General features: G+C 41.1%; 1 protein-coding gene across 1 annotated transcript in view; it reads right to left on the reverse strand.

Annotated features, from left to right (window-relative positions):
- Positions 1–11723, reverse strand: part of trim110 (tripartite motif containing 110) — a 28165-nt gene extending 16442 nt beyond the window's left edge. Inside the window, exon 1 of the mRNA XM_034182570.1 lies at positions 11613–11723. Within this exon, the coding sequence (XP_034038461.1) occupies positions 11613–11723 (111 nt within the window). The remainder of the gene's footprint in view (positions 1–11612) is intronic.
- Between the last annotated feature and the right edge of the window lie 2755 nt (positions 11724–14478).

The raw sequence follows: 14478 nt of genomic DNA on the forward strand, positions 1-14478 counted from the left end.
ATTCCAGTTCAAATGTATTTTCCATATTATCCTATGTTTTGTCACTTTTCATAGCACCAGAAGACTTCTAGTAGCTATTTTCTTGTGCAAAATAGAGTATATCACTCCTTTTCTAATATTGATAACAATTACTAAGACTTATGTGTTGGAAGTTATTACTCTGAGACCCAGAACAATACACTGATCGTGAAATGGCTCATTTTTTTTAAAAGGTTTGACAGACAGGGAAGTCTGCTGTGTTACCATAAGCCAGCTGTTAACCCAGTGACATACTGTATAAAGACTGTTTACACATGTTTTCACTCTGAATTAGTTTTCACTTACTTTATTACCTGATACACGTGTTAGGCCTAATGCTATGCTTACAAAGAAATATAGATACATTTTCTTCCAGATCATGCAAATCAAATGGGTTAGCTGAACCAGTGAAAAATACTAACAGCTGTCTAATACAAAGCATGAAATCAAAAGGAAAATAATTTTAATGAGTTTCAATTTATTTCATTCCAATTGTAATATGTACATAAATGTATTCATATTGACATTTTCATTGACAAACTAAATGTTATACACTATTTTTTCAACTGCACTCAACAGGGTTGCAGATGTAGCCTATAAGATGTAGCCAATTTAATCATAAAATATGAAACTTCTAGGAAACATATGGCGCATGGTAACTATGGATAAACACATATTTTGTATATTAAATAAATTTTGTGTAATATTTATATGAGTAAAATTGGTAACAAGGTTGCACTATTAAGATGTACAACAACAGGCAACAGGTAATCCTTCTGAAAACAGAGAAATTAAAGACAGAGTACTTACATTTGTACTGTCCATGCTGAAAAAAAAGATGTGTGATGAGTACTTCCTGAGTTATGATGTTGATTTATGAAATGTCCCATAAAAGGGGGGTATTGGTTTGATAAAGGTAAACCCAGCCACAGCCCAAACCTGAATCTGATTGAACATCTCTGGAGAGATCTGAAAATGGCTGTGCACCAATGATCCTCATCCAACCTGCTGGAGCTTGAGAGGTGCTGTAAAGAGGAATGGACAAAACTGCCCAAAGATAGGTGCACCAAGTTTGTGGCATCATATTCAAGAAGATTTGAGGCTGTAATTGTTGCCAAAGATTCATAAAGTATTGAGCAAAGGGTGTGAATACTTTAATGTACATGTGAGTTCTTCTTTTTTTAAATAAGATTTTAAAAAGATTTTTAAAAAAAGCAACTTTTTCATGTTGTCATTATGGGGTGTTGTGAGTAGAAGTTTGAGGATGAAAAAGGAATGTACTCCTATCAAGACTGTTGGACCAAGAGGGTTGGAGGCAAATGCAGGACTCGACAATGTAGCTCCGGTTCTATGACGCGTTTACTGAAAGGTTCAGCAGGGTCCGGTACACAGAGAGGCAGTCCAAGAGAAGCAGACAAATCAAAAACATCAGGCAATGGCGTGGTCGATATAACAGGCAGGCGGTCAAAACACAATGTGGAAACAGGACTTAGAATAAACAAGGAACAGAGCTAGAAGCGATGGCACAGGGCACAATGATCAGGCAAAAAACCAGTGCAACCAGTGGTGTTTAAATACTCCCAGTGATAAGATGTAGATAGGAAACACGTGTGGAAAGATCCAGAACAGGGCGTGACCCAACCGGAGTGGAACACCCCCCACCAAGCTTGAAAAAAAAAGAGAAATGGGGACCAGAAAGCCCAAGCAAGACACACCCAGCCAGACAAATAACATAATCCAAAAACAAAACCCAACAGTACAAAATAATAAAAAACACAATACATGACAATTCCATTTTGGGATAAGGTTGTAACATAAAAAATGTGGAAAAAGTAAAGCGCTGTAAATACTTTCCGCTTGCACAGTATGTAGATATATTGGTTGAATTACTGAAATCCTGACGTCACAAATTTCTGGATGGACTGAATGTGCGTGAATAGACGTTATTATGCACAACAGTCAGAAACACTGCAGATATTTCTGAGCTCCAGATTATCTGAAATAAACAGATCAATCAACAGACTGCTAATGGAAAGTAAAACACCTCTTGTTCTCAGCAAACACGAATTGTATGCTGCATTACACACCAGATGCTTAAATATACCTAATTTAGCTGCAAATATGATCAATTCTAGATGGCATTCTTACATACAGTAAATGTGACAGTATTGAGCCACATGCTGTGTTTATTATGTTGACATGACTGCATAACATGCTGTGATTATGTAAAACCAGCCGGCCTGCCATCTTTGATTATTACATGTTGGTAAAAGAAGAGTTGTACCATAGTAATAGCAGTACACATTTGTATGCCATAAAATGTTTTCAACTGTCTGTCAGATAAGATCATACAGCTTATACAGTTATTATACATACAGTACAGTGCAGTGCACATACAGTGTTAATGCATCATGATCATTTGTGATTGTATTATAATGTAATCACACATTGCACATTCAAGTTGTAATGTTGCCCTTAATGTGAAACTTTTCAGGCAACATGTTTTATTTCACAAGAAACAAATATTTAGGTACATCTTTTAGGCCCCGCAGCTTGTTAATGGTAGGCTGTCATTGTTACATTTTTCTTCGAAGTGTATGTCAATTTTATGTATCTGTTTTTGTTTCTTTGTTTGTTTCCTTGTATTCTTTTCCTGAGCATGATGTTAAAGTGCATCTGCTGACTTTTAGTGCAACATAGAGATTACTGCTTTTTGGATTGGGGTTATTGGTGGAACTAATACTTCAACTGTGGTAAAACACACTCCATGGGAGTATTTTTGCAGCTGTCTTCCATTGGAAGGTGGCACACACTATGCAGGGGAGAGGGAAGCCTCTTCTCTAGGAAAGACAAAGCTACCAGAGACACCAAGTGTATTGAGGGTTTGTCCACTGCACAGTACCATCCAGGTTCACATCTGAGACAGCTCAGGTGGATTGGCAAATGAAGATCCTTCCTCTCAGCTAGGATGAACACCTTCCCCCTGGAAGCTTGTAAAGCTTTGCACTACAGTGGCTCCAATTTCTGACAAACGCAGACCTGGAAGCAGCCAGATCTCAGTGGGTGCATGTACCTACCTTTGGTCTGGCTGCCTCAGTGGTCGGTGTACTGAGGGGGTGGCAGTCATCGTGGAGGACAGGCTCCTTCCGATGGTGTCAGGTATCACCCCTGTCACTGAGCGTAATATGAGTCTCAGACTTGAGTCTTCTTTGAGTAACTTGTCTGTTGTCTTTGCCTGCAGTGAGTAATATCTCAGGGAGGGAGACGTTTTCCTCACAGCTGGACAATGCCACCGTGACGGATATTACACTTGTAAGATGTCTGAACCATTTCAACCAGTCTTACACTAAAAGATGAAGTCATAAGTCCCTAATCTTGTGTAGTTAAGGTCTTAGGCAGAGAACAAAAGGTATCCAGTGGTGCTTCTGTTTTTTTATGAAAACAAAAATATGAGTGTGACTGATGTTACAAGAAATTGACACATGAAAGTTTCCTCAAACTTGATTTAAAAATTCTCTGAAAACTAACATTAATTCATGATTGTGAACTCCGGGTATATAGGGGGAGTCGGCTCGCTAATATACTTGTAGCGGGATGAAAGTCCCGGGTCCCAATTGAAAAGACGTTCCCGCTAGCTTGGCTAACGGGGAGTTCCCCTTTAGCTGACCTGGTAGAGGAACGGTCTTTTGGTGCGAGCCTCGTGGGTTCGATCCCCCACCGTCGTCCCGGCCACGAAGGTTCCTGCTGCTTCATACTGATTGCAGTAGAGAACAAATAATGAGGCACTTGGCAACACTGGCTTCAGGATTGTGAAAAATTCCACGTGACAGACGTTACATCTGATTCATTATCATGACTTGGAGATAAAAAGACATGCTTTCTGAAAAAAAAAAAAAAAAACAAATCACTGAATTGCTTTGGAAAAGACTAAAGAATCCAATTATTGATGATTTTAAATCATGTTATACCCTACCATGCATTTCTGGGCTTAAAAACTTTGAGAAAATCTGAGAAAACTGTAACATTTTGTTATGTTACAGCCTTATTCCAAAATGGGTGAAATTCATTTTTTTTTCCAAAAATTATAAATACAAATAACCCATAATGACAATGTGAGAAGTTTTTTCTGGATTTTTGCAAATCTATTATAAAATTTTAAAAAAAATGTACATAAAAACGTACATAAGTATTCACAACCTTTTCCATGAAGCTCAAAATTGAGTTCAGATGCATCCTGTTTCCACTGATCATCCTTGAGATGTTTCTACAACTTAATTGGAGTCCACCCGTGGTAAATTCAGTTGATTGGACATGATTTGGAAAGACATACACCTGTCCACATATAAGATCCCACTGTTGACAGTGCATATCAGAGCACAAACCAAGTATGAAGTCAAAGGAATTGTCTATAGACCTCTGAGATGAGATAGTCTCAAGGCACAAATCTGGGGAAGGGTACAGAAACATTTCTCGTGCTTTGAACGTCCGAATGAGCACAATGGCCTCCATCATCCTTAAATGGAAGACGTTTGGATCCACCAGGACTCTTCCTAGAGCTTGCTGCACGTCTAAACTGAGCAGCTGGGGGAGAAGGGCCATAGTCAGGGATGTGACCAAGAACCTGATGGTCACTCTGTCAGAGGTCCAACTTTCCCTTGTGAAGATGGGAGAACCTTCCACATGGACAACCATCTCTGCAGCAATCTAGCAATCAGGCCTGTATGGTAGAGTGGCCAGACAGAAACCAGTCCTTAAGCCCCTGTCACAGTGGCGTATTCGTAGAGCTGCTCATTAAAAGCCACATGGCAGCCCACAAGTAGTTTGCCAAAAGTCACCTGAAGGACTCTCAGAACATGAGAAACAAAATTCTCTGGTCTGATCAGACAAAGATTGAATGCTTTGGCGTGAATGCCAGGCGTCATGCTTGAAGGAAACGAGGCTTATCCGTACAGTGAAGCATGGTGGTGGCAGCATCATGCTGTGGGGATGTTTTCAGCGGCAGGAACTGGGAGACAAGTCAGGATTGAGGGAAAGATGAATTCAGCAATGTACAGAGACATCCTGGATGAAAACCTGCTCAAGAGGGCTCTTGATCTCAGACTGAGGTGGCAGTTCTTTTTTCAGCAAAACAGTGACCCTAAGGACACAGCCAAGATATCAAAGGAGTGGCTTCAGGACAACTCTGAACGTCCTTGAGTGGTCCAGCCAGAGCCCAGACCTGAATCCAGTTGAACATCTCTGGAGAGATCTGAAAATGGCTGTTCACTGACGCTCCCCATCCAACCTGATGGAGCTTGAGAGATGTTGTAAAGAGGAATGGACAAAACTGTCCAAAGATAGGTGCACCAAGTTTGTGGCATCATCTTCAAGAAGACTTGAGGCTGGAATTGCTGCCAAAGGTGCATCAAAAAAGTATTGAGCAAAGGGTGTGGATACTTATCTACGTGTGATTTCTTCAATTTTTGTTTTTAATAAATTTGCAAAAATAAAAAAATGAACCTTTTTCATGTTGTCATTATGGGGTACCTCCTGGGGGATCCTGAGGTGTTCCCAAGCCAAATGGTACATATAATCCCTACAGCATGTCTTGGATCTTCCCCAGGGCTTCCTCCTAGTTGGACTTGCCTAGAAGACCTCCCTCGGGAGACAACCAGAGGGCATTTTCACCAGATTCCCAAACTACATGCACTGACTCATTTTGATGCCAAGATGCAGCGGCTCTATTCTGAGTCTCCTCCTGGATATTCAAGCTTCTCACCCTGTTCTGCTTGTATCTGCAATCTTGTTCTATTGGTCATTACCCAAATGACTATAGGTGAGGACAAGAGGCTAAATTGACTTTTAAATCAAGATTCTTGGGTTCTTCTTATTTTTTAAATTCTTTTGTTTTATTTATATTTCTTTGAGATGGTTGCTTAATGAGGAACATGACTGGTGGAGATGCAAAATAGTGTTCTAGAAGATAACTTGAACTTTATTAATCCCATTGGGGAAATTTCAAAGCCCCCCCACACCAACTCCCCTTGCTCATAAATGCATGAAGGGCCTCATTCGTCATTGAAACATTTAAATACAGCCAAAGGTATTCCAATTAAAAATAGTAATTCCAACAATTTATGTAATATTATGCAAATCTCAATGTTGCTTGTAGGTCTATACCTCCAATGCCCTGATATGTCTGATTGTGATGATTTGGTGTTCTCTGAATCAATGTACATCTTCAGGGCTCACTGCAAACCTGACGGTTCATAAAAAAATGAAATAAATATATGTTGTAACTGCTATTTTTAAATAAATTCATATGAAATAAAGTAGATGTAATGGTTGTAATGGATGTAATGGTTGTAATGGTTGTAGATGTAATGATTGACTTAATGCAGATATTGTTTGATAAGATGGAATGTGTGCAGTTGAAAAAGTTTGAATGTTTGTAGCCAAACTGTACATAAACTGTATCTTAGATTGTTATTTCTGGATTTGTCATTATTACTACATGAATATTTTGCATGAAATGTGCATTGTAAGTTCAATACATTGTGTTTTCAAATGGAGTTGCTGCTAGATTTTGCATTTAGTGTTTGTTATTGGTAATCTGACCTCGTTTGAATTAATTTTTGTCCTTGAGAGACATCTAGTGGTCTTCTCATTGTATGTCATAAACAGCTGCACACGCCATACACCACATGATAAATTTGCTGTATATAAAGGTGACTGACTACACATAATAAAGAAGTGCCATGCAGGTTTACCTTACGCATACAATTACCAATTTAGAGAACTCAAAAACACACTTAAAGAAACCTTATATGCACTCACACTACACCAGTTAGAAAAGGTGGACTTCAGTACTTATATAAAACCACGTACACATTTATGGTTATGCAAAATTACATGCAAAAGGTCTATGAGGCTACACTTTCTGAGGAGGTTGTGGTCATTTAACATCTGCAGGAAACTCCTGTGGAAGTTCAACCTGGCGTCCTCTTTTACACCGTGGTATGGTGGGTGGCAGTACATCCAAGAAGGACACATCCACACTGGACAAAACTTCGCGGAGGTAACACCACTCCGCTTTGTGTTGTGGTGCTTTAGACTCCGCGTCTGCGTTGTTTAATTCTTACTTAATTTTAATTCTGCGTGTTGTGTATCTCAGTAAGTGATAATAATGTAAATAACATGCAGTTGTCGTTTAATATGCATTTTCAGAGGACCGACATCCATGCCCAGTTGCCCAAAATGACAGTATTCACCCAAGTTAAACGAGGGCAAAGATCTGTCATTTTGGGCACTGGACAGGATGTCGGGCTTCTGAAATGCATACCACCCTCCAAAAGCATGTTTATTGTATTAGTATGTCTGGTGTTATACACTCAACAAAAATATACAACGCAACACTTTTGGTTTTGCTCCCATTTTGTATGAGATGACACTCAAAGATCTAAAACTTTTTCCACATACACAATATCACCATTTCCCTCAAATATTGTTCACAAACCAGTCTAAATCTGTGATAGTGAGCACTTCTCCTTTGCTGAGATAATCCATCCCACCTCACAGGTGTGCCATATCAAGATGCTGATTAGACACCATGATTAGTGCACAGGTGTGCCTTAGACTGCCCACAATAAAAGGCCACTCTGAAAGGTGCAGTTTTATCACACAGCACAATGCCACAGATGTCGCAAGATTTGAGGGAGCGTGCAATTGGCACGCTGACAGCAGGAATGTCATCCAGAGCTGTTGCTCGTGTATTGAATGTTCATTTCTCTACCATAAGCCGTCTCCAAAGGCGTTTCAGAGAATTTGGCAGTACATCCAACCAGCCTCACAACCGCAGACCACGTGTAACCACACCAGCCCAGGACCTCCACATCCAGCATGTTCACCTCCAAGATCGTCTGAGACCAGCCACTCGGACAGCTGCTGAAACAATCGGTTTGCATAACCAAAGAATTTCTGCACAAACTGTCAGAAACTGTCTCGGGGAAGCTCATCTGCATGCTCGTCGTCCTCATCGGGGTCTCGACCTGACTCCAGTTCGTCATCGTAACCGACTTGAGTGGGCAAATGCTCACATTCGCTGGCGTTTAGCACGTTGGAGAGGTGTTCTCTTCACGGATGAATCCCGGTTCACACTGTTCAGGGCAGATGGCAGACAGCGTTTGTGGCGTCGTGTGGGTGTGAGCGGTTTTCTGATGTCAATGTTGTGGATCGAGTGGCCCATGGTGGCGGTGGGGTTATGGTATGGGCAGGCGTCTGTTATGGACGAAGAACACAGGTGCATTTTATTGATGGCATTTGAATGCACAGAGATACCGTGACGAGATCCTGAGGCCCATTGTTGTGCCATACATCCAAGAACATCACCTCATGTTGCAGCAGGATAATGCACGGCCCCATGTTACAAGGATCTGTACACAATTCTTGGAAGCTGAAAATGTCCCAGTTCTTGCATGGCCGGCATACTCACCGGACATGTCACCCATTGAGCATGTTTGGGATGCTCTGGACCGGCGTATACGACAGCGTGTACCAGTTCCTGCCAATATCCAGCAACTTCGCACAGCCATTGAAGAGGAGTGGACCAACATTCCACAGGCCACAATTGACAACCTGATCAACTCTATGCGAAGGAAATGTGTTGCACTGCATGAGGCAAATGGTGGGCACACCAGATACTGACTGGTATCCCCCCCCCCCAATAAAACAAAACTGCACCTTTCAGAGTGGCCTTTTATTGTGGGCAGTCTAAGGCACACCTGTGCACTAATCATGGTGTCTAATCAGCATCTTGGTATGGCACACCTGTGAGGTGGGATGGATTATCTCAGCAAAGGAGAAGTGCTATCACAGATTTAGACTGGTTTGTGAACAATATTTGAAGGAAATGGTGATATTGTGTATGTGGAAAAAGTTTTAGATCTTTGAGTTCATCTCATACAAAATGGGAGCAAACCAAAAGTGTTGCGTTTATATTTTTGTTGAGTGTATTTATATTTGCAAACTCTTTTACTTTTTTGCTTTCAGTTCTGGTACTCTGTGTGCTTCTTACCCTGTGTGCTGCTATACAATGCTGCTGGAACCTCAATTTCCCTGAGGGAGTCTTCCCAGGGGATCAGGAAAGTCCAGTCTAATCTAATCTATTTATCAGATCTGAGCAGAAATTGCTTATTGAAGCCCTTGAAACCCACTGTCATGCCAAACTGATGCTTTGTTAAGTGTCAACTACAGCTGTCCTCAGGTCCTTTTTGCTATTGAGAAGTTTACTTTTCTGCTTTGAGCTTTCTGTTTTTGAGGTTGACCGCTACTTTGGATCTTGTGTTAAACCTTCTGAAGTGTTCCCTTGATGCCTCCTGGATGCTTTTTATTTTGCCAGCTGTTGGAACCCAGTCTCATGTATTAAATCGTAATACCATCACGAAATGCAGATTTCCGTGATAGGGCAGTTTAACCCAAAGCTTAATCCTAACCCCCCACAACAGGTCCATAAAATAGCCCAGTCTCATGGCAGTTTATGATCTATTAGATTGTGATACCATCACAAAACTAGATTCTGATACAGTCACAAAACCAACTACATTTTGTGAGGGTACCATGATCTAATATATCAGATCACTTTACGTGATGCCATCACAAACTGCCATGAGACTGTGTTGGCTATTCATCATAACTGTTCACAAGCCTTAGTCATTATTTTGCCATAAAGAGGGTAATTTTCTACATATGTCACATGTGGAGAAATGGGTGGATGTCCCCTAGTGGGTTAATTTTGGTTCTAACATTTTAATTGAAAACTAATAAAGATTGTGTCCCATGTGGTACACTACTGACATTTAACTGTATTACAAGCACAATCTGGTGTTAAATGTCCAGGTTTAAATTAGCAAAACTGGGTTGTGTGTTTCAGGAAGAAAATATTTGGGGTAAAAGAACAGCAAAGAGTAGACCTCACAGGAAGGTTCAATCACATGAGGAACTCAAGGGCCAATTCAGAATTTTTCCTCATCAGTGTGATCCATTTGTTATTTTGCTTTCGCTGTCTGGTGTGGTGGTTGAAGATGAGTGAGTGAGTGAGTGTGTGTCTGGTGTGATAGTATGAAAATGTTCAAAATAATCATTTGAGAAAAACAAATGTAGCTGGTGCCAGTGAACAGCTGATCAATCAGCATACAGGACCCGTGCAGCTGTTTAAATGACAAATGTTGTCAAGTGCAACCCCACTTTTTTTCTTCTTATTATTATTATTATTAGGGGTATTTGTAATTTTGGGGCTCATGAACAGTGGCCTTTACTGTACTAACTCCAAAGGCTCTGAGAAACAATTACTCATTTATACCTCTACCTCTATTTATACATGCAGTAACCACATTGAAAAACATTTGTGCTGGTGCCGTATAACATTATACAAAATACAATAATTAATTGAATCATCCAATGAGAAATATTGCAGGTTCTCATATTTTTTGTCCAGTTTGCAATGTCACTATATTCCTTGTGAACATGATTCTTGAATGCAAATGCACTGCATTCATATAGTGCTTTTCTATCTGCATCAGACACTCAAAGTGCTTTACAATAATGCCTCACATTCACTCCGATGTCAGGGTGCTGCCATACAAGGCACTCACTACACAAAAGGAGCAACTAGGGGATTAAGGACCTTGCCCAAGGGCCCTTCATGATTTTCCGCTCAGACTGGGATTTGAACCGAGGATCCTCTGGTCTCAAGCCCACCGCTTAACCACAAGACCATTACCTCCTAATTTGTGCAAAACACAAATTGAGTATTATCATTGCTAGACACTTTTGCAAAAAAACAAACAAAAAACAAAACAAAAAAAACAACAACAAAAAATACTGTGCCTGTATCTTTACCTGACTCTCCATGTAATGAAAATATAAATTACTGTATTAATAATACAATTTATAAATACTGAAAAGTGAGAATTCTCCACACTGTTCAAGAGAAAATCAAGTTGACACATTGTTACTGCTTTGACTATTTTCATACATTGTATGCAATAACCTTTAGGTTATACTTTCTTTCATGTATGCAACAATCGGGGGCATTGATAAACATGTACAGTATTTAATATATGAGTAGATTTCTTATTTTTCTTTTGGGTGTTTCCATTAGCGGTCTCAACCTTTGTCATTCGTCTCTATCTCACCCTTTCCTCTTCATCTTCCTCTGTCACACCAACCACCTGCATGTCCTCCCTCATTGCATCCACAAACCTCCTCTTTGTCCAGCCTCAGTATCCTTCTCTCTATATACCCCACATCCCTCCTCTATACATGTCCAAGCCATTTCAGTGTTTCCATTGTCATCAGTCCAATCTACCTGCACTGTCCACCTGATATGCTTATTCATAATCCTGTCAAACACTTCTTTCACTTTTTCGACTGGAGAAAAATCAGAATTTTCAACTCTGCCACCTCCAGCTCCAACTCCTGTCTTTTGTTTGTCAATGCCACTGCCTCCAAACCATACAACATAACTGCTACCATCCTTTAAACGTTCCCTTTCACTCTTGCAGATACATTTCTGTCATAAATCACTCATGGCACTCTTCTCATCCCCACCATCTTGCCTGCACTCTCTTCTTCATCTTTCTATCATCTTCTTCATTTACTCTGAACAGCTGACTCAAGTATTTAAACTCATCTGCCTTCACCACCTCACCTCCCTGGAAACGTACCATTCTGCTGCCCTCCCTGATTCACACACATGGACTCTGCTTTACTGCTTACTTTCATTCCCCTTCTCTCCTGAGTGTACCTCCACCTCTCCAGATTAAACCCAATAAAATACACTTCACAACTTTCAAAAAATAGCAGGACACACTGACTGTTTGTGGTTTTACATAGAATTATTTTTAACAGGACAATATAGATCAATAGTCTTGAGTTTCCTACATGCCTTCTGGCAAACTGCAAACTCACATATTGTTTTCAAGAAAATCCTTCTCTCTGTCACTCCACCATGAAGCCGTGCAGCTGGTGACACAACGGACAAAAGTTGCACTATTCAGAAATTCTACAATCACAGCCACAGATGCCTATAACTCCTTCAATTTCAATTTAATTTCAATTTAATTAGCTTATAATGCGCCAAATCACAGCAAAAAACGTCTCAAGGTGCCTTACCAAAAAACAATTCAACATAAAATTTAAATAAATAATTAAAATTGAATAAAAAAATTCAAATACATAAATAAAAAACAGAAGAAAAAGAATAAAACAGATAAAAATTAAAAACTATTCATAAGAAAGAATAAAAATAGGATTCAGTCTTAACTTAAAAATGTCCACGGACTCTGACTGCCTCACGGTCGCAGGAAGACTATTCCACAGGGTGGGTGCACGATACGAAAAGGCTCTTTGACCTGCTGACTTCTTCTTCACCCTGGGAACTTAGAGAAGTCCCGCATCCTGCGACCGCAAAGCCCGGGCTGGCACATAAAGTTCCACCAGATCAGCCAGATAAGAAGGCGCCAGACCATGAACAACCTTATAAGTCAATAACAAAACCTTAAAATCTGCTCTCACAGAGACAGGGAGCCAGTGCAAAGATGCCAAAATGGGTGTGTCCATGGGTGTCTTGGTGGCTTCCTTCACTCGCTTCTTCTTGTTATTGAGAACTGCATAATCCAGACAGATTACCCCACAGTACCATACTGTTTACTGTTTGTATTTCTTAGTGATTGAAGTAAAAGAAGTCCAAGACATATTGAGTGACTTCATTTATCCATCCTGACTTGTCTTAAAAAAAGATGGTTGTATGAACAATAATGCTAATACTGTATTTAGTTTATCCAATTACTTTTGGCCTCTGAAAATATAAGGACTGCATATAAAAATGTCTGTAATAGTGAAAACCCTTTAATTAAAGGTAAAGGTCTATGCTACAAGCACATCTCGATGGTTTTACTGAACTCCACTGTGGTGAAGCACAGAGATAAAATTACAGTGTTGCTGTCCAAATACTTGTGGACCTGACTGTAGGTAATTCATCCTTTGATTTGGGCCTGCTTCCACACTGAGCCAAAAAAAGTGGAAGTAACCTTGGTCACTGTTTCCCAGAGGGCCGTCTGGCGGCCGAGGTCATTAATTATAAGAGACAGACAGACAGACAGACAGACGGTACCGCAGAGAGAGCAGACAGGCCGAAGTTGGACAGCAGGCCTGACAATTACAAAAAGGAGCAGAAGAGGACGCACAGCCACGAAAATAATCCTCCCCCCTCAGGGAGCAGATCCGCCCCTGACTTTCCTCTGCCGGTGGATTGCGACTAAATACATTCAGGCATCTTTGTCAAAACAGACAGAAACGCGATTTCGGATGGAGATAAATAATTGAAAAAAAATGCGGCTGTCCGACTGCGCATCCGTGGAAGTAAAAACGCTGCGCCGGTGTCCCGGCTGAGCGGATCTTTAGCCGACGTCAGCTCCTGTGGGGTTTCTTTTTTTTCTCCTCCTCCTCAATCCACCACATCGCTGTCAAAAATCACCGTTTCAAACATGGTAAGTTGCTTTTGTGTTCAATTTAAAGGTGTTGTGTCGGCGACGCGCGTGGCCTGCGCGGGAAATGCACATCCGGGGCTCTACTTTTTTTTTTTTTTGGACCAGTCATAATATTTTATGAATCATAACTTGTTATGATGCGGGAGCGCGCATGGCGTGCAACAGGTCTCCCTACTGTAACACGAACGCGCAGCTCGGTGCGCGTATTTTGCGCGTTTCCACACGTTTTACAGTAAAAGACGCACGATCGCGTTGTCGAATCCGGTCGAAAGAGAGGGGGGGAAAGCGTTGTTGGCACACAATGGAAAACAACGGATGCGTCTCTTTTGTCTGCTGTCCGTGCGTGTTTGCGCACATTTCCTAAAGAAAGATTGGCACCGATCGTCATATTTTGCTCGGAAATCTTTTTTTTTTTTTTTTTGCACGACGGCCTGCAGCAGGAATGAGAACGCATTAATGTCGCATGCAAATTTAGTGTGACTTTATCGTAAATATTTGAGGGATGTGCTCCGGTGCTCTGTGCATTTTATTATTCCGTCCAAGTCTGAGAAGAGACAGAGAGGGGGTGGCGGGGTGTTGGGGAGGGGGTGTCACCGGGCCCGATTTGAAAAAATTATTTGCCTTCTCTTCGGCTGTGGCTTTCTTTCATCGCCTCTCTCCCTCTCTCCCTCTCCCTCTCCACACGTGGTAAGCAGTCGGGCCGCGGGTGAAAAGGGAGCATTGTGCGCTCCAGTCAGTGGCCGTATGTGTCGGAGAGGCTCCGAGAGGGTGCATGTGCACTCAGCTGTGTTCCCTCAGCGCCATTGTTGCACATTCCAGTCCTGTTTACTGATCTCACGCGCACGGGAGCACCGTGAGAATTGAGCGCAAGCCTGCGCGTACCTTCTTAACACCAAAGGTCATTTGGTTTGTGGGAATATCAGGAATATAAAAT

Source organism: Thalassophryne amazonica, chromosome 12, assembly GCF_902500255.1.
Source record: "Thalassophryne amazonica chromosome 12, fThaAma1.1, whole genome shotgun sequence".
Classification (NCBI taxonomy): Eukaryota; Metazoa; Chordata; class Actinopteri; order Batrachoidiformes; family Batrachoididae; genus Thalassophryne; species Thalassophryne amazonica.